Source organism: Pipra filicauda, unplaced genomic scaffold, assembly GCF_003945595.2.
Source record: "Pipra filicauda isolate LSUMZ 115617 unplaced genomic scaffold, ASM394559v2 scaffold18_size4552066_pilon, whole genome shotgun sequence".
Classification (NCBI taxonomy): domain Eukaryota; kingdom Metazoa; phylum Chordata; class Aves; order Passeriformes; family Pipridae; genus Pipra; species Pipra filicauda.
Window position 1 is genome coordinate 2,650,576 of NW_024104298.1, and position 27,668 is coordinate 2,678,243.

The 27,668-nt window shown below is 42.2% G+C and overlaps 1 protein-coding gene across 1 annotated transcript in view; it reads left to right on the plus strand.

Moving 5' to 3' along the window:
- The first annotated feature begins 982 nt into the window (after window positions 1-982).
- Window positions 983-27,668, plus strand: part of LOC113998858 (amine oxidase [flavin-containing] A-like) — a 37,221-nt gene continuing 10,535 nt past the window's right edge. The window contains exons 1-6 of the mRNA XM_027741915.2: window positions 983-1,086; window positions 12,050-12,144; window positions 14,163-14,300; window positions 21,488-21,592; window positions 22,816-22,907; window positions 25,786-25,927. Of these exons, the coding sequence (XP_027597716.1) occupies window positions 1,041-1,086; window positions 12,050-12,144; window positions 14,163-14,300; window positions 21,488-21,592; window positions 22,816-22,907; window positions 25,786-25,927 (618 nt within the window). The 5' untranslated portion in view covers window positions 983-1,040. The remainder of the gene's footprint in view (window positions 1,087-12,049; window positions 12,145-14,162; window positions 14,301-21,487; window positions 21,593-22,815; window positions 22,908-25,785; window positions 25,928-27,668) is intronic.

The following is a 27,668-nucleotide window of genomic DNA, read 5'->3' on the forward strand; positions in this document are numbered from 1 at the left end:
CGGTCCAAGGGGGGAAGAAGACACACAACACACACGAGGATGATGAGACAAAGAGATGTCTGCCTGCTCAAGGCAGCAGGCAGCTTTTTTATTCAGTTCTCCCACCTCTACTTTCCCATACACAACACATATTCTTACAACAACATCCAGGAATGCAGCACCTGCACTTAGCCACACAGCTCAAGGCTGTGTCTATGGGAACTATCTAATAGCTCCACTGCTCTCACGGGAAATGGCCCAACACTCTGCAACACTCCAAATCCTTCAAACTTCATTTGTGGGGCTGTGACTTCACCTCACACCCACCCAGCTACACCCTCCTGCCAGGGAGTTGTGGAGAGTGATGAGGTCTCCCCTGAGCCTCCTCTTCTCGAGGCTGAACACCCCCAGCTCCCTCAGCTGCTTCTCATAGGACTTGTGCTCCAATCCCTTCAGCAGCCTTTTTGCCCTTCGTTGGACATGCTCCAGCACCTCAATGTCCTTCCTAAATTGAGGGGCCCCTAACTGGACACAGCACTCAAGGTGCAGCCTCACCAGTGCCAAATACAGGGAAAAATCACTTCCCTAGTGTTGCTGGCCACACTATTCCTGATACAGGCCAGGATTCCATGTTCATCTTCCTGTCAAGCAGAACCCCCAGGTCCCTTTCTGCCTGGCCGCTCTCCAGCCACTCTGTCCCCAGCCTGTAGCGCTGCACGGGGTTGTTGCGGCCAAAGTGCAGGACCCGCCACTTGGTCTTGTTAAACCTCCTGGTCTGGTGCGGCACCGAGCCGGTCCCGAGGCGTGCCCATGGGATGCAGCATTCCCGGTCCCCCCACGAGCACTCCCGGTCCCGCTCCCACCCCGTCGGGCCGGACCGGGGGCGGGGCCTGGCCAGGCGAGACCCCGCCCTCTGGCCGCTCCCATTGGTGGATGTGCCGCCTGGCCCCGCCCAGGGGCGTGACCGGGGCGGGCGGGACGGCGCTGTCCCGATCCCGGCGCCAGAGCCTGGACGGAGTCGTCGCCGCCGGAGCTGGGAGAGGGACCGCAGGGAAACAGCCATGGCAGAAAAGTACGACGTGGTCGTGATCGGGGGCGGCATCTCAGGTGGGTCTCGGGGGCATCACCCGCCGGCCCTCCCTGCGGGCGCGGTCCCGGAGCGCGTCCTGCGCCACCGGTGCAGTGAGTCTGGGGGCGGCGGGAATGGCGATGGATAACGATGGATAACGCCGGTGGATAACGAGTGTCAGGTCTCCAGGGGCTTCAGGTGCGCTTGGGGAAAAGAAGGAGGGAAATGATCCAGATAGCTGTTTTAGGGCGAAATTGCTGCTCGTTGCGTTGGTTTGTACTTCGTGCTCAGCCAGAGGGAGTCTGTAGGAAAACTGACTTTGCGGGGTCCACAGGTGCGGGAGAATGCAGGGATACAGGCTGGGGTTGTTGCGGCCCGAGACAGATTGCTTTTTGACACTGAGGGTTTTTTAGGTTGCTCTTGCTGAGCTGGCAGGTGTTTTCTTTTGATAAATACTGCAGAAAAACATCTGGGAATATCTGGGGTTTGTCGCTGTGAAAAGAGCTGTGCCAATTACAGGCAGCCCAGTTTCCTCCTCAGACTTTACTAGGCACCACTTCCCAAAATACTCTTCAGATCTACTTTGACACTAGCAAGTGCGTGGTGGCCCCTCATCCTTTGCTTTACAAAACCCCAATAATTAATTATTCTTATGATACCTAAGATAAGAATGTTTTTATGTTGGAGAAAAATCCATATTTAGTCTGTCTGTCAAGTCAATACTGCGTTGGCAGCATCAGCCAGGTTTCAGTTTTCAGACAGTCCTTGCTTCACTAATGGTTCCGAAAAGGTGAGTTTTGTGACTGTGTGACTTCAGCTCTACTACAGCCATTATTGCTGTAGGTAAAGTTAGGTTTTATTAGTACTGTGAAGGAGTCAGAGGCTTTCCTTTCCTTAATCTGCAGTGAATTAATGTGTGAAACAGCAAATGGTTTACTTAATTACATTATTTCATTTACTAAAAGAATGGCAATTGTTTAAATAATTATTTGTGAGCATGTAATTGTGCAAATAATCTGTAGTTTCATCAAACAGAAGGAAAAAGTTTGGACCTAGATTTTCTTGCTTTTTAGTTTTACCAGATGCCTGGTAATTTTCCTGCTAGAAAGAGACATTTGGTCTTCATCCTTAAGGTTCCTGTAATGCACAGAGTGTCCTTAGGGAATTACCACCCGTTCTGTGTGCAGCTGATGGCAATGTCATCTTGATATGGTGTTTTAGGGCTCTGAGAAGCTCTCATTCCCTTCAGGGTGCCTTACTCTTCCAGCTTTCCAGCCTGTTGCATTGTTTTGGAAAATGCATCGAGCATTTCTAAGTGGTATTTTGCCTCACTAGCACAAGAATCAGTAAGCTGCTTCACAACACTTATGCCTTGGACCAAAACCTAGTGTGGGGACTGAAATGGAGCCAAGCAGGAAATTTCAAGGCATTTTCACAGTCCCTGAAAATTTGTCAGTGGCATGAGGAAGACAAATAAACACGTCACAGCACTCATGGGGTACAGGAACATTTTTCATGTCAGTGGAAACCCTTCGTCAGTGGCACAGAAATTGGTGTTTGCTTGTTATGAATTAGAACATTGTTTTAAGAAAGCAGCCTTTGAAAAATAGACGATAAATGCCTTATTTAATAATTAATCCATCTTTACTCTACAATGCCATTCACAGGTGAGGATTATAACTCTGATCAGCTTCTGGTCTGTTTTGCTTTTTGCACTACCATTCATGTACCAATACACCTACACCTCACTTCTGCAGGAGGTTAGACAGTGCTGCTTTCTGGTCTTAAAAAAAAAAAAAAAAAAGGAATCTGTATCTAGAATTTTGCTTCTGGTGGGATACATAGTAAAACATGCTCCAGTATGGACAGGATTTCCTCTCGGTCTCTCTGACTCCAATCTTGACTTGCTGTTTCTGTCTTTGAAGTTAAATTTGCAGTTAACTCCTCTGTCTTCTTTCCTTCTTCTGTATTTAAATACTCATTACCTGGTGCTTGCAAGAAAGGATAGGAAACTTCGGAATAAACTAATTATTTACTAGAAATAGAGATGTGTATGAGATACAAGCAAGGTGCTTGTTATATTGAGTGTGAGCTTCCCGGTGGTGAGGTTATGACTTTTAAAAATATTTGTACAGTATTTATGAAATTAAGCTCAAATCCTAACTGGCACATCTGCAGTTGTCTATTCCTAAAAGCAAAGCATGGTCCTGAAGGCCAAGTTCTGAACAGCCTAACACACTCTTCTCATCCCTGCTCTTGGCCTGTGTATCCACAAGTCTGTACGTGGTCACTCCCAGGGACACAGAACTGACTCTGCCTGTAGGAAGCTGCAATCTAGGGATGGAAGGAGCTTCTGCAAAGAATGATGCTCAGTGAGGAAGCTCTTGGAAGAAGAACTCAGCTCTAGTGGCTTCTACTGCTGAGATTTTCCTTCTGTACCCCATGGAATAATGTTCAAACTGTCCAAACTTCATCAGTAAGTGCGTTTGGACCCCTACAGAGAGGGATCTGCAGAGCCTGGGCTAGATTCCTCTTTTCACACAGACTTACATGTTAAAAATGTGGATTGTGGCCAGTAAAAACCTCAGGCACATTTATTATGTCACTCTTAATAGATAATGTCCCCTGTAATACAATTAATATTAATTATAGCATTTTATTCTAAAGCATAATAAATAAACTGATGCCTGAAATTAAAGACTTTGCCCATACCCACAGGGAGTTTTTATTTGTATGCCTTGAATATTGCTCCCATTTCCTATTATGGGGTTTTCTACTGAACTGAAGAGTGTGTGCTGGTTTGGATTGATTTTGACCTTTTCCTTGTGCGTTTTGGTCTAGGCCATGCTATTCCCTCTTTTGTTGAAACACAGCAAGCTGATGACACATGATGTGTCATGGATGAGTGTGTGATTAATTGTCAGGATCATAACCCTGACATCCCACCAGAGAGTCCTCTGCTGCCTGGTTTAAGGGTGAGGACACTTGTTGGTGTTGTTGTGGACTAAACTACTGTGTTGGCAGCTTCCAGAAGTTGTCCCTTTTATGCAGCATATCACTGCCATATCTCTCCCAACACACTGTCCTCATCCCAACTACATTACCTCTCCACAAGGAAAGGCCACAATTACAGGGAGATTCAGATTTTGGCTCCATAGCCCTTGGATACAGCGTGCCCGGGTACTCTGAGATACAAGATGGGTTGTAAGGAGGTCCTGGATGCTCAGCCACTGCTTGGGGACTGCTCATTAACAACTGGACAGCACTAAGTGCTCAGAGTTTTGACTTGAACCTCATATATTTCAGCTTGTCAGTTCTGGAAAATGGCTGCTGCCTACGTGTGACCTGTAATTTCTCAAAACTTTCTAATGACCTTATCAGGGCATATTTTCACATGGATAACAAAATGTGCTGTTGACTCAAAGGCTACCTCCTTGCCAAATTTCAAGTTGCTGCTAGAACTTCCAAAACAGGAATTAAAAAAAAACCAAAAAAACGAGTTTTCAGAATCAAAGAATACTTTTTCCCCTAGATGTTTAGAAATAGCCAGTCAATTTTGACCAAGATTTTCCAGCAGAAAAGAATCAGCCTGATAAACACAGCCTGAAAATTCAAGCTGAAAGAGCTCCAAATTTGTCAAAAGGAAAGAGTGTAAGCAAAATACTCCAGCTTTTTTCTGTGGGAAGTTTGGGGTGGATTCATGTGCCAGCCTCACCTTCCACAGAAGCCAAGTTTATCAGGAGATGTCATGGAGAATTAATAATGTTTGTCTGCATAATGCAAACCAGAGAGGCCTCAGCTATGGAGAAGTATGTCCAGAAGCAGGCAAGTCCAAGAAAACTTGTATGCTAATATCTTTTGGAAGGAATTTCAGCACATCGTGTTACAAGTCCAAAGCACAAGGGAAAAGCAGGCGTAATTGAAACTTACGCTTAAGATTATAATTCTATGACATGGATAGTTATTATTGCCACATAAAAAGACGTTTGTTCTTATCTAGAAACAAGGAGATTGCGTGATTATACAAAATGGTTGCTTAGATTTTTCCGGCCAGGAAACAGAACTGTTTTCTATTGCACTTACAGAGGAGTCCAAGGGCCACAAATTGTAGGAAAATCTGGGATGTAAAAATAGTAGTGATTAGTCTTTATATTGAAATAAAACATATGATATATTATTAAAACTTTTTTCCCCCTGTCCATGGAAAAGAACTCTGTGTTGGCAACTCCATCTCCACAGTGTGTGATGGACAACTTTACCACTAGAGCTACCTACGCCTTGGCTGCGTTCTCTGAGTGAAAGACAATAATGAGGAAATGCAGATTTTCCTTGCTGGCTATCATGGCAGCACAACTTATGTTGTATACTGCTCTGTTTGTTTTGACAGCATGCCAAGCTGCTGGTGGGTGGTGGTGTCAGATAAACTGTCAAACACACAGTTGCTGGTGTAAGATAGAATCATTTCCACTTGTATAAATCTGGAGTAGTTTCCAGTAGATTTTTCTTTCTGCTATTACTTCTGAATTTGCCTGAGATTTGACCTGTAGGACAGCTGGTTCCTAAAATGTATCCTCTGTTTGTCTCTTTGCATTTCCCCAGTGCTGGGCTCTGTCTACCCAGTTCCTTCCAGCTTTCTCTCTGGATCCAACTAGAAAGCTTATCGTCAGTGATATATTGTCATCTAGAACCAGAGATTCCTAAAGACCATTTTTTGGGATGCAGAAATAAATGGGAAGGTTTCATAGAGCTCTCAATTCCCATTGTACTGCTAGAAAACTGTCATTATGACAAAAATTTACAGCAGGGAACCCATATAAAGTGTAATGGATGTTTTATAGAATACTTGCAAATAAGCAGAAGAACCAGTTTCCATTTGCCTCCTTCTTCATAATGTGTTCTAATGTTTTGCTGCTAAAGATGCAAAACCTTATGATGTTGGGCATGGGTTTTGATTAACACACTCCTTTGTGTTATGCCCAGTGCTATGTATTTAGTTTTGGCCAAAATATGGTTGTGATGTGTTCATTATATAATTCATATATATATATTCTGTATCATATTAGTAGATAATATAATTTAAATATTCACTTTTCATCATATCTTTCACTTGAATTTCTATGGTAAATGCCTCATTTATAAACATTTCCTAACCTAGGGGATAATCTGAGTACTGACAGCTGGTTCTGTTCCTGGGTGAAGAATGTGTCATGTTTGGTTTTGGCAAAAAGAAAGTGTACACAAGCATGATTCATAGGTTAGCAAATTCAGAGCTCTAAAGAGGGTGCTGTTAAGTTATGGCTTGTCCTTGAGGAGCAGATTTTGCACCATGCCTCGGGCTTAGGAGAAAGGTATTGAAAGGTAGGAAAGAATACTCCTGTTAGCTGGGTAGGTTTGAAATCTTACAAGTGTTATTTACCTCAAGGAGGAAAAGAAATAGCCAGGTAGTTAGGACAGATCCCAAAACATCCCAACATAACAAAAACAGGCATGGGACAGGCATTATGTCTTTCCTGGGAATACCAGTGATTATGTTCTTGAAATTTGTGGCAGTGACATTGATCATAACTCAGCAGCAACATTTTTTCACGTACTTATTTAGTTGAAGATCACTTTTAACTAACAGGAATTTATTCTGCATAGACTAAAAAAATGATCAATAGTTGTAAAAGGTGGATAATTACCTTAGATCTTTCCATTAATCAGGTGGCATCAAACCATTGTTGTCTTAACTGGTGCTATTCATTTTAATGTGTAAAGGTGCTACATTTCTGACTAATAATGCTTATGCTTGGTAACTTCTTCTGCCTTTGTTTTGGGAGGAGGGCGTTACTTTGGGGAAGAGATGTTTACTTCAATGGGCTTTGGACATGAAAATCTCAGTGGGAGTGTATGGAGAGTGGATTCATCCCCAGGGTACAATTCCCTCTTCCTGCCCACTGTGTTTCTGTTAAAACTGTCCATGAGAAACTGTCTTTGTGCTCTTCAGAACAAGGCTTGCATCTGTAGAAAGCATTTAGACAGTAGTGCCATTGAAACCACTAAGTGGCTTGGCCAGTTGGACAATGTACTGTGTAATAGAAAATATTTATTTTCTTTTGCTTAAAATCTTTACTGTGGTTTTGTTTTGGGGGGGGGGGGGTATGTTTTTTTGTTTGGTTTTTTAGTTGTGGGTTTGGGGTGTTTTTTTCATTTGTTTGTATTTTATTCCTAGAAGGGAAAAAAAGAATTGATGAAAAAGAAATTAAAAACATTTACCTGAAAATTGCAAAATACATGAACTCAGTCTGACTCCAGTGTCAAGTATTCTATAAGAAAGGATGTGGAAAAAAATATGGAAAGATAAAACACAGTTCCTGACAAACAGAAAATTGATGATGTTAGGGTATTAAGCAATATTGAAGAAGAAATAAATGTAAACTTGTGATTCACACTGTGTATTTTTGTTCTGTGAATTTAAGACTGTAACTTAATTAATAGTGTTGTTGTGGGTGTTTTATATTTTCAGTGGCAATTTAAAATCTTCAAATCCTTAGTCTGTGAAAGGAAACAGTTCTTTCATTCTCAGCCTTCTGTATTTTTTTGCCCATTGTTGACTTCTCTGGTCAGTCTGATGTAACTGAGCACATTTTAACTGTATTTGGAAACTTCTTTAAATACTATGATGTGCGCAAAAATTCCAATGACAGTAAAATCAGGGATGAGGGAGAAGGAGAAGAGCGAGGTGAGGAGGGGGTATTTTACCCTGTGGTCATGGCAGAAATATTTTGCTTCTCTCATGACATGTTTACTTGGCAAAAAGACTTCTGGCTGAAAAAATGAGAGCTGATTCTAAGGTGGCCACTGCCAGATTTAATTACTCAGTTGTGTTTAGGAAAAGTTAGGTTTTCCATCAGTGAAACAGTAAAAATAATCACAGCATTAGGATACCATTATTTTGGAACTTCAATAAGGATATATTGATAATTCTCTCACTTTAACGATGTCTATCAGAATAATGAGCAGAAAAGTCTTAAAATTATTTCCCTGCTTAAGATCAGAAAAATGTAAGGATTTTCCAGGAAGATTTTTTTTTCTACATGCTACTCAATTAAAGCTCTCTAGAACACTGCAGTAATAAACTAGTCTTCTTCCACACAATATAATTATCCCACGCTATGTGCAGTAGGGTGGATTAACAAGGATTTTATGAAGGAATGCTTTAATAGGTTGGGTTGGTACACTTTCAGCTTGATAGTGGATCCAGAAAAGGCAAGTGCACTTTGTCAAAGAAGGTAGCAAACAGGTAAACAACACATCTAGAAAACCAGCAGTTTCCTTTTCAATAGTAACAGGTAACTTTCTCTGCCTTCATCTTGGTGTGCTCCATATGGCACATAGAGAGTGGCCTCAGTTTGAAAGGTTAAAAGTTTAATGGTATCAGACTGTCATCACTCCATTGCCCTTGAGTGTTTTGTAGAGGTTCAGCATAGACCATGTGAGAAGTTCTGTCTCTTAGGAGGGAAAGGTGCTGGTGATTTTTGCTTCTGACTGTGGGAAGTCAGTGAATCTGCTTGGTGCTGTGGATTTGCAAAGCCTAGGTTTTGAAAAGGAGAATTACCGTTTACTAGTATAGAGTTACTATCAAATGTCCAATAAAGTAACTTTTTAAAAACTCACATTGTTTGTGCTACAGAACTCATATCTGCTCATATGCCCTGTATCAACCCCAGTATTGAGGCAACTTGGAATTATTCTCATAAGTCTACCCTTATAAATGCTTCCCTACAAAATGGGGAACCCTTTCCCACATTACAGGACTTGTCTGGTGATCAAGGTTCGGTCTGTTAAGTTCCAGTGTTGTGCAGTACCTGTAGAGTTGAACTTTTCTCTCCTATGAGGTAAGATATGGCCTTTGTTGTATTTTTCATCAGGCTACATACAAAATTCAGTGTTGTTCAGCATCTGTGTGTTTCAACCATGAGGTATGTTTTGTAGTCTGCAGATTGGCATCAGTTCACCTTAAGTTTTTGGGGTTTTTTAACTGTATATCCAGTGTTTTGATGAACTTGTAAGAGCTTTGCTTGCTAGGATTATGACAATTTTCTGAAATGAAAGTGGCAGCACTATGATTTGTAGCAGCAGTAATTCTGAGTCCCTTAATAGTGCTGCAAAATCAATAGGAACAGAGGTTTCCTGCGTGGTATCTTCAGACGGGGGAGCTGCTGGTGAGATTGCCATAGAAACCCTTGTGGAGGATGTCTCGCCTTGTTTATTCTCATTTAACAGTAAGTGAATTTCTACAGCCAGATACTGCAGATGAGGCATGGTTTTGGCAGGCTCCTTCCATCTTGCTGAGGCAAGTAGTATACTTCTAATTCATAGAATTAGAGTGATATCTGGAAGGAGTGCAGCCAGTCATTCGGGGAGGTTTGCAGCTTTATCTCAAGGCTACACTTGGAGGAGCTGGAGATGTCACTGGGGCACAGACACAGCCTTGGCTGTGACAGGCATGTCTGTGCTGCAGTCACACCAACACACACCAGTGTGTTTTAATTACCTCACCTGGGTCTTGACTGTGACCCAAGAGGTCTCAGCTCAGTTCTGGGTTCAGCTCGATATGGTGTGTTCACATAGAATGGTTTGGGTTGGAAGGGACCTTAAAGACCATCCCACTCCAACTCCCTGCTGTGAGCAGGCACATCTTCCACTAGGCCAGGTTGCTCAAAGCCCCATCCAACCTGGCCTTCAGTGCTTTCAGGGATGGACATCCACTGCTGCCCTCTCCCTTGGCAGTTCCTGAAGGTGCACTGTGAACTCTGGGGAAGTACCGGAGATGATGGAGGGGACATGAGAGACCAGCTGAGGGGAGCTGAGCAGGAGGAGATGGGGCAGGGAGCTGGAGAGGAGGTCTCATTCCTTCCTCTCTCATTCTCACCCCATTGATCAAACAGTCCCTCTCTGGCATCCCAATGTATTTCCTTCTCTTTCCCATTTTTTTTAACTCTGAAGCCTTTTTTCTTTTTGGACAAGTCTCTAAGGTGACACTTGAGTTAACAATAATGAAACGGACAACCTGTAAGTCTGGAGTGCAAGAAGTACAGTTTAACAGGCAAACAGGTTAGAGAACCTTGGCCACATTACAACACGTTCGTCATCCTTTAGCAGACCTTCTTTATTTGGATATATCACGTAATTAAGCTATAATCCAGTAGTAAGCTTAACTTCCAACTCAATCCAGTGCAACCATTATTATTTCCAAACAACTGTGACAGCAATATAGCTATTGAATACATCATGAAATGATGGTCTTAGGCACTGAGGATTTTCATACAACCTTTTTTCATACCTAGGCCAGATTTTTTATTGCTTTATGTTCCATAGGATTACACATAAATGCACTATGCATTTTTTTCAAGACGTATATCTGCAGTAAACTTTCTTACAAAAGAATTACCCACTCAGGCCTGAGTGTCTGGTGGTATTCACACAGAATAGAGAATTCAACCTTTTATTTTATGCATGTAGGAAATCCATTATTTGGTGACAAAACCTGCTATATATTTTGAAAAATCACTTTTGCTCATATAAAAAATATAAATATTGGTAAGAAAATACTGCTCTTTGTGTTTCCAACATTATAAACTCATGGTTTCTATGTTGAGGAAGACATGAATACCATCACTGAAAGAATTAAAGAATCAACTTTAAAAAAATTGTAATATATTTCTCTAGACTTTCTTGGAGGAAAAAAAAAGTTATCAAAACTACTGAAATAAATTAGATCAATTTATAAGATATCCACTCCACTGACAAATGGTTTGCATTTTTAAAAATTAGAATATCAGGCAAATGGAAGAATTAAGTATAATTCTGCCCCAGCAGCAATCTAAAGAATGTGTTGCAAGGATGTAAAGTTATTTTCAGATGAGTATGAAAGTTGTATGTATAATTTCTGCCTATGTCAGACATTTGAACTTCCTCAGTTCTGGTTTCCAGTGAACAGCGTTCACTTCCCCATTAAAAGATTATGTGCACGGAAGTTTATAGTCTATTCTGTATTGTCCTTGGAATAAATGAGTACATATTGTCCTTAGAATAAATGATTCCTCTCTTCTGGTCCTTTCAGACATGCATTCTTTGTAGGCTCACCGTTGATTTTAATCAAATTTCGAGTTAGTGTAATAAACATGAGTATAATATCATTATTCCTTCCTGTAGGGTATCTTGGAAGTTCTGATCAATAAGGCTGGCTTTTGTGTACTTAAGGAGGGGAAACAACTTCAAAGAAACAATGCTTCAGTGCCAAACCAGCCTGCAGGGCAACGGGACAATCTGATTTCACCAACTCATGATTGCTTTTTACAATTTCAGATCCCATTTGTCAAAAGCAAAGAGCTCTCCTGTCCTATTGAATTTTCAGTTGTCTCTAGTGGCTCCATCACAAAGTCCCATAATTAGATGATTTTTGCTGAGACCATAATTCCTTTTATAAAGTGTCTACATACAGCCTCTTTGATTGTCATGGTCAAACTCCATTGCTGAAAATGAATCCTGACAGTGAAGCAGACTTTCCTTCTGCATGTGAACAAGGGTGGATAGGAGTGGAGAGTTATGTGTGAGAGAAGGCATTGGAAGACTTTCTTGCTGCAACATTACTATTTTTGTCACTTTAGCACTGCAAATCCCACAGTCTGGGTGCTGCCTTTCTATGCATTCCACAAATGAAGAGTAAGATGTCTGTCCCTTATTAATTGAGATTTTACTGCTTTTAAAATGACGCAATACTGATCCAAAGGGGGAACTTCAGTCTGTGAGCACTGCCTATGGAGATGGTTATAACAGGCAACTAAGCAGCAGCCACATGATTTCTGTGGTGAGACACCAAAAAAGTTTCTAATTTCTCTCAGGAATTTTTGACAGCAGTTTATTGAAATCTCTGGTTGAAGCTTTGGTTCAATTTTTTACCATTAATGTGGCTGATTGCTGCCAATTGTTTTAATGTATGTTCTCTTTTTCTGGTAGGTTTGTCAGCTGCCAAATTGCTGTCTGAGTCTGGGGTCAGCGTGGTGGTCCTTGAGGCCCGGGACAGAGTTGGAGGAAGGACATTCACTATCAGGGTAAGTGCTTCTTGAGATGCTGGACCCTCACTTGTGCTGGTCTATGATGTGGCAAGCATTACTCCCATCTTTGAAAAGACCAATTCTTTTGACCCAAGGGAACTACAGCCTCAACTCAATCCTCAGAAGATGACAGTGCAACTAATCTGAAGGTCATCAGTCAGAATGAGTTCACCAAGGGGAATTCATGCTCGATCAACCTGACAGCCTTACAAGAGGCAGTGACTGGCTTGGGAGATGAGGGAAGGACAGTGAATATTGTCTACCTAGACTTCAATCATTCAGCACTGGCTCCCATAAGATCCTCACAGATAAAGTGATGTAGTATGGGTTGGTAGAGCAGACAGTGAGATGGACTGAAAACTGGCTGAGCAGCTTACTCCAGACAATGGTGATCAGTGGTACCATCACTTTTGTCAAAGTGACAGAGCTCTGTTTGGACAGGTTGCACTGCAATATATGCCAGTGGACTTCTCTTTATAGGAGGTGCTTTAAAATTGGACCTGGAAGCCACTTTCAGAGCCATCCAGTGGGATTTGTGTGCCTAACCAAAGTGTATAGTTCCATTTTAGCTGCCCTAGGATACCTTGCCTGGCATCTAGCTGCAGATCTTCTTTGGGTCATGACTCAAATTTGTCACCCTCACAGAGAAGTCTTGGATAGCTTGGATTGTCTAAAATGGTGTTAAACATCTATATTAAGGTGAATTCCACCCTCACAGTCCTTAGCCTGTGTCCAAGGCAGGATCTGCTTTCCTTTTCACATTACATAGGGCAACCATCATCTGAGAACATAAGTGTCAGAGCACTTCTCCTCTTATTCCCATCTCACTTTTTGTGCTGTAACAGGCATGATAACTTAGAGCCCTATAAGAAGAAGGGTGAGCAGGACCAGACATCATTACAGCTCAGACATACATTTTAAGGCGTCTTAAAATTATCCAAAATAACACTCCTTCCTCCAAAAACAAACTGCATCTTGATTGCCATTAAAAAGCAAATTAAATAAATGGAGAGTCACCTGTGGCACAGGGTAATGTAATACAGACATTACCTCTGTTTCCCACCCTGGAAGTGAGGGAGGTTTAAATTATGTGAGATGCCATTGCTGGGCAACCAGAGATAAACAGTGGTGTTCCAGCAGAAATCATTGTGTGTGAAACATGAAGTATAAACACCATCCTTCTGTGACACTGAGAATGCCTGGCTTAAAATACTCACTGTAAACAGTGTTAAAAAGAGTTACTGTCCTGGGAAATCAACCTTCTGCAATAGTATGCATCCCTGAAACTTCCTGCTTTCTTCCTGCTTCCCAAGGGAGTGCAATGCTGGACTGAGAGGTGCATTGAGCACCTTTGATGACAGGCATGGCTGGAGGCTGCTGGCCAGATGGCTCCAAGGTGTGCAGTGCTGGAAAGGAGATTAATCTCCTTGAACACTGCGGTGCAGTGCTCAGCACCTGCAGCATTAAGTCTAAGCAGGTGTCTGCAGAAAGAAAACAAGCCTTGGTGCTGGAGATGGTTTCGATTTGTGAAGTGTTTTGCTGTGACAAGAAAAGTAACATGAATTCTGAAAAAAATGCAGATTTAACCAAAGTATTGATGGGGTTGAATATTTCTTCATATCTCATGTCTTTTGTGAAACTAAAAAGCCAATACTGAAAACTAGTGAAATTTAAAAGAGAGTTAAACCCAATTGCACGCTTGTGTGTCACAAAGTGAAGGCACTGTGAGCTCTGTGTGTCTGTCATTACAGAGCTCAATGCTGCCTACTTTTAAGTCAGTAAATACACAGAATCATTTAGGTTGGAAAAACCTCTAATATCTTCAAGCCCAATCTTTGGCCAATCACCACCTTGTCATTCCAATGCCCGACCACCATTTCCACGAAGAAATTCTTCCCAAATGTCTTACATATAGATTCCATGCACATTTTAGCGTGGGATAATTTCTTCTACTTCTAGATGCTCGTATTGAGGACCTTCCTGCACAGCTTCTGATTCCTGTGTTCTTTTGACAGAATGAACACGTTGGTTACGTAGATGTTGGTGGAGCCTATGTGGGACCTACCCAAAACCGGATTCTCCGGCTGGCAAAAGAGCTGGGTGTTGAGACCTACAAAGTGAATGTTGAGGGCCATATGTTCCATCATAAGGGGGTAAGTATTGCATCTTCCATGTTGAGATAACCAACGGTATCCATGAGCTTTGGCAATTGCTGACAGTCATTAACAGGTTTTCATTTAAAGCTTATATTTAATAATCCAGAAAGCAGCTGTTTTAAGTGTTGTTATTCTGTTTTAACTTACTGGGATCAATGGTTCTTATACTATTTTCAAAAGATTTCAGAAAATGGAACTGAGAGGAGTTAAAAAATTTGGGATACATTTGGCACATTATCTCCGAGCAAGCCCCTGCCATGTCTTACCATAAGCTTCATGTCTGAGATGTGAGTCGAGGTGGCTGGTCTTGAGTAGGTACTGGTGTGTCTAAAGCAAACTAAAATGAAACCTGTCTTCAGATCACAATTCCAGCCCTTGTCTGAGATCTTTTAACCACTGTTTTTTTGCTCAGGTCCTAATCAGAACCTACTGCCAGAACAAGTGCAGAGTGAGAACAGTAGGGAGAGATAAAAAAGGGCTTAAGATTCATAGGTATGAGATACAACCGTCTGTCTCCACAACTCACAAACTATTTTAGTTTCCAAAGACCAAATTTTCAACTTTTTTTTTTTTCTTTTAGTTTTGGTACTTAGCAGGCTCTGGCAGAACAAGACTTGAGTAAGAGTTGACATACTTGATAAGGTCAAGGCTATGTGATGGATCCTTAATTGGTTTCATTTCTATTACCTTCCCACTTTTTCTTCCAAGAATTAGGGCAATGTATTCACGCTGCAAAGTTTTGTCATCTGGTTCTGCAAGCACCTCTTACTGGGGAGATTGGTGCCATGCTTATAAAATAGTCACATGTTAAATAATTGCATAGTCACTCCACAATAGTAAAAAAGTTATTTTTCATGCCTTCATGTAAAATCAGTGTAATTCTAGAGCAAGAGGGCTGGGCTGATTTGTACCAGCTGAATGTTTGTCCCACTCTATTTAATTTAAGCTCGGGCATGGATCTCTTAGCATCCTAAAAGGCCCTTATCTTCTTTATGTTAAATAAAAAGCTCTAATGGGTTACATGAATTTGAGCCCTTAATCCATTTTGACACTGAAGCTGCAGCTTTTTATTGTCCCACACAGCATTATGCACGTCCTTGCTAATGACCATGTAATTTTGTACAATTTCTTTGAAGTGAAAGCATGTTTCTAAGCAAGAGGCAGCATTATGAGCTATTCAGCCAGATCACAGGCTATGGATCAATTCTGGATTTGGCACTGTGGTCCTGCTGAGCTAATCAGGGTCCCAAGTGAGCTGTAGTTGTTGGACAGCAAAAGGGCTTTAAGGTCTGCCACCATGGACAGACTTAAGCACTGGACAAATCATAATGATGCTTTTCCTCCAGTACGTCTCATTTCTCCCCCATCCCCTTCCCATGAATTGTAGGGTTTGTCTTTTATTTTCTTTTCCTAAGGTTTTCCACAACTGCTTCTCCTCACTCTTTCCTTGAGACATTGTGTAGTTTGTGTAGCCACCATGCCCTTTGATTTAGGGATGTGTTGTTGAACTCTGTCTTACATCCCACTTCTACAACACCATCTGTGCAGTCCTGGCTGTTGGCTGGGTGGGTCGGTGCCCAGGGCTCCAAGGGATTGTACATTTTACCTGCTGCACACTGTTATCATGCTGGATAGTGAGTTGGCCAGGTAGGGATTTGTGCTCTCCTAGCTGTAAATGTGCCCTTCATATTCCTTAAAGATTCTGCAGGAACACGAGCATCTGTGGTATTTCCTAAATGACAGAAAATGTTAGAGAAGACATGATTCGATATTAAAGGATCATTGCCCCAGAAATTAAATATTAGTCTGAAAGATGGACATGTTGGGCTAAGACACCATCAACTGTGGGCCAGCTGCTGCCTTTCAGGCTTTAGTTAGACCTTTCAAACTTCCCTCCTTGTGTCTCATCTGTTATTTCTGTCAGCTGGTGGCTGTCCAGGAGTCTGTAGCCAGGGCCAGACAGGAAGGTCTCTTCCCAAGGGCTTTCTTCAAAGTCTGCAATGTTGTGTGGTTTGTCAGAGGCAACAGAGAGTGTTTTGAGCACTGACTAAGCACGGCTTTAGATTTTGTTGTGACAGTCATACAACTATACGCCATCTCCAGCACCCGCAGATTAAGAGATTTTTGATCTCCTGTTTACCACAGCAATCAGTTCAGTTTGGCTTTTTCAGAAGATTTCCAGGGTACTGCTTGGATTGAGTTAGGGTAAAGTGGTAAATTGGTTTATCCTAGCAACGGAAGCAGCCAAGAGAAAGTGGAAATCCCTGGAGGGATTTAATGAGCTTCTTTTCTCTGAAAGGAATTTTTCCCATATGTGTGTGGAAAAACTCCATGTACTGCAAGCTTTAAAAACCACGTTGCTTCATTTGTGCAGGTTTCCTTTATAGTTACAGTTTATTTGAAAATCCAAATATGCAACTGTTGTTTATCTTTTTTCTTTTTATTTGTTCATTCTTTCCCATGAGTTAGGGTGGTAACATGAACTGCTTCGGTGTTAATCAGGAATTTTTTTGTATCCTGTTGTTGCAAATTTGTAACTTCAAGCTGCAGTGTTTGTTATGAGCCACAGACTTTCTTTCCATCAGAATTTCTTTGTGGCTACTGTCCTGTAATTCACCAAGAATGCTTTAGGACTGAGAAAAGGCAGATGTGCTGGAGTTTTCCCTTCCCTGAAGAGGCAGACAGCATTTTATTTTTACAGAGGTCCTTGAAGGTCACTCTGTCGTTTTCACCTTCTTTTTAGAGGAAGACCCTATAAAGTAAAGGTATTAGGGCCTTGGTGTGGTGTTAAGCTTCTCATGTAATTGCAGTCCTCTCAGATCTGGCAGTAGCACCCAGCTCCAGTGTATAGAACATTAGTAAATAAGGACTGATTGTGATTATTTTTTGCTTATGATTCTTAGAGCAAGGTAGCACTTGAAAAAAGATGAGCATTTCTATGCAATGATTCACGCTGGACATCAAGTCTTTTCTTTCCAACATCTTGCCTTAAGCTTAGGGTGCAGCAGGTAAGTCTGTGCAGATCACCATAAATCTACAGTTCAGACACAAGAAACCACAGACTGTCCCAGGCATTGCAATGCTCTCAGGGTTGGACCTGCTGGAGATGCTGAGCAGAGGAGGAGCAGAGGAGGAGCTGAGGCAGAGCCACTGCTCTGCCTGTGTGTGCTGTGCATGGCCCAAGGCAATAACAACTCCTGCTCTGGGGCACAAGGGATGCTCTTCCTGAGCTTCCTGATGTGTACCTCATCCCCTGCACAGCAGGCAGGAGCCAGACTTGCCTTTCTCAAGAGTGCAAAAATTGTCAGCTCCTCTGGCACAAATTGAAACTTGAGGTGGTGTCACAGCTGGGGTGACTTGGGATTAATTCCTGTAGTTATGGCTACAAGCTCCAGAGTAGCCCTGGGCAGGGAAAAGACAGACCTTGCAGAGCTCATCTTCCTCTGCTGCCTTCTTGAAGTATGGTGCTTGAGGACCTTGTTTCTTTTGGATTGGTGTGAGGTAACTAATCCAAGCAGGCAGCAGGACTCAAATCTGAGCTCTGTAGGAAAGCGTTCGACGCACTAGGAAATGAGAAAAGATAGTTAGATAAACTCTGTGGGTCAGTCAAGCAGCCATGTGGGAAAAAAGCCAGTAGGTTATTTGCCTTTCAGTTAAGAAAACAGTTGTCCTCAAAATAGTACATCCAGAACACCATAAACTTGTTTAAAACCGGAATATTGCAAGATCTTGCCTGTTTGCAGTGAGCTCCTCTGTGAAACATGCAGCCAGAGCTTCTCTCCCTAGCAGGGAGACAATATTAAAAACAAATTAATAACTTACCAGCCCCAGGTCACTTGGGCTAGATTTATTCCCTGCTGTGGAGATACTTGTGCAAGAGAGAAAGTTGAAAAACTGATGTGTCTAAGGCTGTTTGCCTTGCGCTGTCTGATGGGCAATGGGAATTTCTTTCCTGAGATTTGTTAGAATTGGGCTTTCCCTTGATCAGCTCCCATGTCTGGTAGGTGCAGCCCCACCTCACAAGGGGTTAGTGTGTCTGTGAACTATTTCAGGCTCTCTGAATTTGGTCTTAGCCTCTTCCAGGTCTGGTAACACTGTTGAATTTTTCCAGCTTTTCCTGCCATTGCTCTCCAGACTTACTAAAATTATGGTTTCTTTGCATGCAGAAGAGAACAACAAATAATACAACTTTAGACTGTTAATTATCAGCTGGCATTTATTAGTTCTCAGTGAATAAACTATGTTTTCCCATTGATCTCCCTGGGCTATGCCATTGACCAAAGATGTGGGACTAATAATATTTTCAAATCAGCAATGAAAGGGTTGTTCTTTTTTCAAAGAGCAGATAGTTGAATATCGCATGTGGTACATGTCATACCAGTGGCCAGGATGGTAAGATTTCTTGATCAATCCGGAGCAGTTTGTGGTCATAGTGGTCTAATGCTAGTATAGAGTGGAAAAGTTGGAGAAAAATACTAGCTAGCCAGACAGTGGGCAAGTTCTCTCATCAGTTGCCATATCTACAGCAATCAGGACAGTCTGGAAATTTCTCAACCTGTTGAACTCACTGGAGTTTATGCTGGGGGTTGGAAAAGCTGTTTTGATGCAAATCTTATCATAGAGTTTCTGAGAGAGACTTTTCTTGGGCTGTTTTTTTCCAGCAGTATAAGGAGTAGGTTTGGCTGAAAGCAAGAGGAGGAGAGGAGCCTTAGAGGAAGTTAACTTTTTACTTTCTTTTTAAAGAAGTGCTTCTTGTTTTAAGTTAAGTAAGCTAAGGATAGGAGGAGGGTTTGCAAGTTACACCACTCTGTATAAGCACAATCACTTATCAAAAAGCCTGCTGTGAAAGGAGGTGTCACTGAACAGTGAAAAACTGGGAAGTTTTCACTGCTCCTCCTGATTGGCAGGCTTATCTTTTCCCTTTGCCCCCTTGCAGTATTGACATGACAGAACTTCAGTAATAATTTGTCTTCACCTGGATTAGGGTGGCCCGACAGCATTGCTTAAAGGCAGGATTATTGGTGTTAAACCATGTTAAGGAAGACACATGGATGGCACCTGTGTTCCCAACCAGAATAAAAAGTTTTGCAATAAATGAACTTTGAAGGAGTGATATTTGATGATCATTTTTAAAAACTAAATGTCTTTATGTGTATTAAGAAGAAAACTATTAGCAGTATATTGCTGCTTTGTGTCAGGATATCGTTGTTTGATACAGAATTGGTTTATGACAGCAAAAGCTGTAACATGCAGTACACCCCTTTGCATACATTTTTGGTCCTCTTTTCTGTGGCTGAACACACAGTGCTCCAAACTGGCAGCGAGAAATTTTCCTTAAGGGAAAGGAAGAGGCAGCATCCTGTGAAGGAGTCCCCTGCTGGTGGTTCACGGGAGAAGTTTGTCTGCTCTTGCCAAGGCAGAAGTGTTTTGCATGCACATGTGCACCTGGAGAAGGCTGAAGCAGCAGCATCCCCCCTACACCTTCCTCCAGTGTAAATCTCTAAAACAGCATGAAATGGAGATAAAAGAGAGAAAAAAGTATATGGTACATAAGGTTAAGATTGCATACCCAGAAATCCAGGGGTAACCAACCACCTCCAGAGTCATCCTGGTGACTTGAAAGCTCAGTGTTTGTTGGAAATTTGAAAAAAAAAAAAACCTTAAGCACTTGCATCTCAAGCTGAACTGAGTGCTGAGATCACAGCCTGGTGCTTTTCTGCCCAGAGCAGAGATTATTGTGTCTAGGTGGAACAGGAGAGTGGCTTTGCTGCTCCCCTCACTGAAGATGATGAGGAGGAACAGCACAGACTGGCCCTGGCAGACTCCAGAGTTGGGGCACCACTGTAGCCCTCTTCTGAGGACAGAGGGACCAAGCAGTGTTGACCAAGTCTTGTTATGGCCCCTTGCCCACATACACTTGTCTCTTCTATTGCACCTGTCCTGGAGCTGACAAAAGTTGACCAAAATGTAGGAATTTGGATATTTTACTGCTTTTGCCAAGTCTGAAAGCTGACTATGGTCTCTGAGTTTCATCTTGCGCCTTTTGTCTTTGTTATGATCTTTGCAGAAAACTGTTCTGAAGAACATCAGAAATCCATAAGTAGGTACACACACAGACACACACAATTATCAGAGAGAAGACCAATAAGTTCTGTCTTGACAAGTGAGGGGAAGGTGCATTTGGCTCCTGCTTCGTGTTCCCTGTCCCTGAGTCACCATCTCATGCCTTTGCAGCACTGCAGCCTCTCACTTGGACTGTGGCTCCCACCTGCCAGGTGTGGTGGGCTGTCACGGTGTACATTGCACTGAAAAGCAGGTGACAAACTGCTCAGCACCCCAGGCCCTACCTGTCATGGTCCATCATGTTCCCTGCATCCTCACACAAACTTCTGGCACATCTGGAAGGGCAAACAATAGAGAGGGCTGATGAGAAATTTGCCACTGACTTACGTGGGAGAAGGTTCAAAGCAATTCAATAAGAGAAGATGTTATCTGTTCATCCAGTCCTCTGTCAGATTAAAGTTATCAGAAAGAAGCAGCTGCTGTTAGGTTGTTTTGCTTATCATTATATCACAGGATTATCTGAAACAGTCAATTTGAGATTACAACAGTTTCAGTTGCTGTTGCAGCTCCGCGTCATACACATTGTAAATTCTGACACCATTTTTGCAAGCGTAGGGTATTTTTCTTCCTGCAGCCAGAAACTTTCTTTTTGGTAAATTTTTTTAGGCTAGATTTCTCCCAAGGGACATGGCATAATAAAAAGGTATGTTTGGTTTTGTAGGTGAAGTGTACCATAAAGGAACTTAAATAGTTTCAAATGCATGCAGTTTTGGATCCATGCAGATTTTAGGATGCATGTTTCAGCAGGCAGGCAAGTATTAGATTCATTCAAATGTAATAATGAAGAATGTTCAGGAACAAGGAATATTGCCTCTTTGGCCACTGCTTGAGTCTCCTTAGCCCAGAATTTGACAGCCTGCTCAAATGTACCCCTCCCCATCCCTTCTGAATAACAATAATAATAAAAAAAGGTGTTATTGTCCTTTTTGATATCAGTCCAGCTGTTTTTTCCCCTCCTACTTAGCTAAAACCATGTCACGACTTTGAGAATTTTATGTCCTTTGGTAATGAAGGTATGTTTTGTTTTATTTAATTTGTTTGTGGTTTCGTGTGTATTTTAGGGAAAGTCGCGCAATTTCACGGGTATTTGCCCTTCAACATGCAACCCCTTCGTTTATCTGGATTACAATAACTTCTGGAGAACCATTGACAAGATGGGAAAAGAGGTAGGCTGTGGAAATTGCATGTTTCCTACAATGTTCAGGCCACCATGAATAAATCAGTTTTGGTTTGGTTTGGTTTCTGGCATGTTTTTTATTGCTTCTTTAATATAAAAAAACTCCTCAACAACAAAACAGAAAAGAAACATCCATCAGGAAAGATATCTATATTGCTAGGAACTGTCAGAAATAGTAGGTCTTCCTCACTGAGAGGGAGTGGGACTAGGTGACTTTTAAAGGTCCCTTCCAACCCAAAATATACTATGATTCTTTGAGAGGAGACAGAAAGATCTGGAGGTGTCTCAGATATCTGAAAAAAAAATCAGGTTGAGCTCAATGTATGTACTTTCTCATGACAGGGAAAACCATTCCATGAGCTGAGATGAGAAGGGGTTTTTTTCCCTTCCCTTGTGGCAACCTTCTTGAGTAAAGATGATTCTTTTTTGTAGCTGCCTAAGCTGGGCTTCAGTTTGACTTCACAGTAATTTTATTTTTAAAATTCAAAATTTAAGCAGTATGACTGCAGCCCCTGGAGCATTATACTGTCTTTCAAATATTCATCAGTTACCTTATAATCTATCTACAAACCAAGGACTCTACCTTGTCAGAACCTTCAGGCATAACTAACTGTATTCCTGTGAAGTTCATTGGGTTTATCTGGTTTTGCAGAGTCGAATTCGTGTATGATATTAAACATTTTTTGTAAAATAATACATTTTTTAAAGATTCATATATATGGTAGTGTCCTCACGTGTCATGGTACTTACACGCAAAGAACTATTATTAAGAATTTACCTGTCTAAAAATAATTCAGTAGTATCTAGGCATCTTTTTCTTGCTCTGTAGTTAACAGAGAGACATAGGGGCCTTTGGATACCCATCTTGGAACTGACTGAATCTCTACTGGGGAAAGAATTTCCCCCTCAACTCAAGACAACTAAATTGGAGTAGACACCTCACTTCTGGAGAACTAAAGGCCAGATGAGTCCCATCATAAGGATATAGTTCATTGTTCAGACAAAGCCAGATTTTGTGGTCATGGTACAATTCATGCCCAAAGGTGTGAATGGAAACTATTCCATTTGGTGAATTTATTCCAAATGGATATCCATGTGCAGGGAACAAAATTAACTCCTGGCCAATATATCAGTCAAATCTGTGCTACTAACTATGTCAAGGCAATGATAAAGTTCTGAATAATTTCTTGAATATTTCACCTCTGTCTCCAGATTCCTGTTGATGCACCATGGGATTCTCTGCATGCTGAAGAATGGGACAAAATGACCATGAAAGATCTGATAAATAAGATTTGCTGGACCAAGTATGTATCTCTATCCACTTTGAACTCCAGCTGCAGAATGATAGTGGCTTTCTGGTAAATTCTGATACAGCTGAGTTCAGCAGGGGTACAGGCAGTGAGAGATCAGGAGGTGCTTGAGGTGAGGTTTGAGTTGGCTGGCAGATGGCATTAAAGGTACTAGGGAAGCCCGGGGTTTGCTTCATCAGGCCTGTGCACACAGGAGTGACAGGGTGGGCTCTTCCCACCACACTTTTACTTCAAACCATTGGAGAGTGTGTGCCTTTGACGTCAGGAAAATCAGCATGTAAATAAAACTCCACTTTGTAGACGAATAAAGGTCACTTGCAGGCACAGAAATGGAGGCAGGTGAGGGTACTTCCCTAGTCCCATGTCAGGCTGGGAGCTGAGGAGTGATGTCCTCTGATTCTCAGCTCCTACACAGTATCATGTGTGTCTGCTTTTATTGTGTGAGCTGCGTGGTGTGTGCCACAGAGCAGGCAAGTGCCACTGGTGCATTGGAGAGCATCCACTGCTGCCTGCTCAATGGAAGGGGCAGTCTGAGACCTGAAGAGTGGGGAATGAGCAGCTGTTGGCACTGGAAGCTCTGGATAAGTCAAAATGCTACTCCTTGTTTCAGCAGTAGTGTCTGCTGGGCCTCTGAAACACTTGCAAGGAAACAAGGGGCAGCAGAGGCAACCTTTTTTGTTGCCTTATGCCTCCCTGGTAGGTTTGTGCCTAAGCCAGGCCGGGTGCTCCGTGTTTCTCCCAGAAACCTGTGACCATGCTTGCTCAGCTCTGCCTGTGGCTGTGCCCCCTCCCTGTGTGCCCAGGAAGCTGCCCTTGAACACCAGCCAGCTCTCCTGGGGCTCTTTGCCCTACAGGATAATTTCCTGTGGGACACTGCCAAGCAGGTGCTCGAGGAGGACGAAATCTGCTCTTCCAAATTCCAAGGCTGCAATTCTGCTGTTTGTCTTACTTCTCTCAGGATCTTAAACTCCACAGTCTCATGGCCACTGCAGCCAAGGCTGCCCCTCACCTTTGCATCATCCAACAGGTCCTCCTTGTTTGTGAGTAGCAGGTCCAATGGACCATCAACCCCAGTTGGCAGGAAAGAGAGCTAAAGTGTTGTATCACCTGTAAAATGGCCAGTGTGTTTTATGTGTCTGTGAGGGACCACATTTTATAAATAACAAAAGGAACAATGTTCAATAAATTGAGGTGACAACAACTGGAAATTCTCTTTTATTCCTTCCCTATTTCCATCAGTTCTCGTTATAAGGCAAAGGGAAGTGTGCCCATATGAGCCCTCATATCCCTGCTTGCTCTGCTGGCCCCTGTGCTGTTCTGTAACACTCTCCTCCCTCATATTCACTGTCTTTTATTTGTGTGGCTGTGCTCTGTTCACCCTTTCGTTCTGACTGCAGTTTAGTGCTGTGCCTGCAGCTGCCTGACCAAAACTTTCCATTTGAAATTTATTTTGATGGCTTAAATCCTGCTCCAGCTCCATGTGATATGTGGTATGGCCATTTGGACTTGCTCTCTGTGGCATTGTAGTTTTCTTTACAATCAGTTTTATGAGCCTTTTGCCTCCAAACTCGGTTACTTTGAAGTACCCTTACTGTAGCAAGTGCACTGGCTCTTCCTCTTCTAGTTTTTACTGTTTCTCTTAGTCAGGGAGCTGGTGGAGTACAAGCAGAACTGTGTTTATAGTGATCTCTCCTGTAACAGGCTTCTCTGCAAGGCAGCTTCTACTGCCAGTGGTTTTGTGGCAGTTTTAATGCACGTGCTCAGCTCAAACACATTCAAAAACTCATTAAAATCCCTTCAAGCCAAGCCAAATTTTTCTACACATAGTTAAAAAACACATTGCTTAAACAGAAAAGCCCTCCCACAGCATTTTCTGTATTACTTGGGCCCAGATTGTAAAAGAAGATTTGTTTGCTATGTGTCACAGATCAGCATCTTCTGATCCTGGAGACTACCTTCACGTTTCTTAGGCCTGAACCTGTTACAACTGCTTAGTGTCTTGGTGCTTTTGGGATTATGGCAGAGGGTTCTTGTGTGCAGGATGTTTTCATATCCTGGCTAATGAAATAGGGGTGACTGGGCTTCATACTGAGGGAAATGAGGTTATAAAAGTTTATAAGTTACATATTTTAGCCCAGATAACTTGCAAAGTTCCTTCCTTTAGCAGAAGATATTAAATTCATGTTGTTTTATGAAACTTCATCCAAGTCGAAGTCTTTTTACCTTCTTTGCAAAATTATCTCAGTTTCTTTAGTAATCTGTAGCCAGAAATTAAAGAAATGTGAACAGCCAGACCTTCAGTTCCTGCTGTTGTATCTCTGTTTATGTTCAGAGGACTTGCTGTGGTGACCCTTTCCTTATATATATGGCAGTGATTGCCAGTTTGGTTTCTCTGTCTGATTCTTGGTTTCACAAAAGATCTCTGCAGCAGTGCTGCATGGGAGATGGGGAGTGTCTTGGCTAGTTCAGGCCCTCAGGACCCTTCAGACCTTGGAACTGATCTGCCCATTGAGCTCCCCATGGAGGAGAAATGCAGAAAAGTTTCCAGAACTGATTACCAAATGTATTCTCCTCTTGAGAGAAATATTTGCTGTGATGAAAGGAGTAGCAGCTGGGAAACTATTTAAAGACATAAGTGAGGTGAAATCAGTGGGATTTCAAATTGAATGGGTAAATACTTCGGGAGGGACGTACTGGTAGAAACCTTTTTAAGAAGTCTCACTGCAGACTGAAAAATCGAAGACATATAAATCATCTTGACTTTTCTGACTTTGGAAAAGCAGTCCTTATTGAGAATAACAAAAAAAATCCTGAAAGCAGTCAGGAAGTCACGTTTTCTCACTGTCTTTTTCTGCTCCTGTGTCTGATGCAGAGCTGTTAGAGATTTTGCCACCACCTTTGTGAACGTCAACGTCACATCTGAGCCTCATGAAGTGTCCGCTCTCTGGTTCCTGTGGTATGTGAGGCAGTGTGGGGGCACATCCAGGATCTTCTCTATCACCAATGGGGGCCAGGTACAAAATGTCTCATATTCTTCCTCTTCTCTTGAAGCTATAGGGAGCAAGTAGAGTGTTGTACCCATCAAAGCCCTGCAATTAATGACAAGACAAGAGCATTTGGCACTGGAGACAGTTGTGTTCTCATGGGGTGATACAACCCTTGTCAACTAACCCTGTTTAATGAATAATTTTATTAGCTAGGCTTTGGGATAAATTGGGACTATTTAAACAGCTAGGGGGGGTTCTGCATTCACTTCAGCACAATACTCTTGTTACTGTCGTGGTGCTTTTTTGCCAATTTATTTTCTATGGTTACTTGGCACATTTGAATGTTTTCAAGAGTTCAAAGTAAGTGTATTTCAAAGTGAAATAGGGTGTTTTTTCGGTGTTGAAGCCTCTAACGACAGGAGTTGGAGGTAGATAGCAAAAAGCCCTTCATTTTTGGGTCAACTCACATGGCAATATGTTTTTTGAGCTACTTCAGACTGTTCCTTGATCATGGCAGGTGTCTGGCTGCCTGGAGAACATCATGGTTTCCACGTGATTGTTGTAGATGAAATTTCAGAAAAGGGAGGAGAGGTTTGTCCAATTAATTTGAATGTGGTATGTTGGCACCCTTTATTAGCCTCCTACCTCAGTTAACACAGCCTCAGAAAGCATGTGCAGCATTTCAGACTTAAGCTACCAGCTGGAAGAGTGGAGACAGCACCATACCCTTCCAAGTGTCCTGGGATAGGAAGACATTAAGAGAAATTGCCTGGAGAGAGGCAGTCTCTGTCTACATCTGCCTACTGGGGTAAGAAGCCAGACCTAAGAGTCTTACTCCTCAGAAGCCCCTCAATCATGTTTGCTGTCCCACATCAGCAGTGGCTAGACATTGCAGCAAGAATTAAAAAGAAAATTAGTCCCAGGATACTCATAGCTAAACAAGACTTGGAGAGGAGCAAGCTAGCCTGGGAAGAATACTTCTACTCTCTGTGCCTAGGTGGGAAAAGTTGTCTTTGTTTCTATAAAGTTTCCCTCTTCCTTCACCCCAACTAATACCAGTTGAGTGAAAACACTAAGAGTTTCTGACTTAGTGGCCATGACAAGCCTTATAAAATTTCCTTAGGCAACCATTTCAGTTTTTCAGCACAAGACTTCGTGGACCTTTTCCTCCCTGCCAGTACCAGCATCTTATATGTAAAAGTGAGCTGCTTAATACAACACTGGTGGCTCATAGATAAAAGAGCGTTTAGTGCTTCCCCTGAGCCTCTGCACAGACATCACAGGGAAATGTGTCACAGACTGTGCTTTTTTCCAGATAGCACTGTCTTTGTGTCTTCCCAGGGACAGATAAAGCCCATTGCCTCTTGCACTTGAGACCAGACCCAGTTAAATATCTGTCTTGCTTCTGGGCTGCTGCAGTCTTTCGCTGTACAAATGCAAGTTGGTTTCTTTGTCAGACATGAGGGTTTTGGTAGCACCGTGATGGGTAAAATATTAAAAACCTCTTTTGAATGAAATGATATATTTATGCTAGCTAGAATACCTACATTGAATGTGTGTGTTCTCTAGGTTTCAAGAGCCTTTAAGCCAGATCATTAGGGAAGCCATTGCAAAAGTGGTTTAGTCAGCAGTAGACACTGAGGCTCATGTTTATGCCCTCACTTTTCTGAAAGTCTGGGTCTCTTTATGCACCCTTAATTCTTGCAGATTTGGCCTGGAGTTTCATGATGGTGAGCAGAAGTCATATTCAACATTGTTGTGATTAATG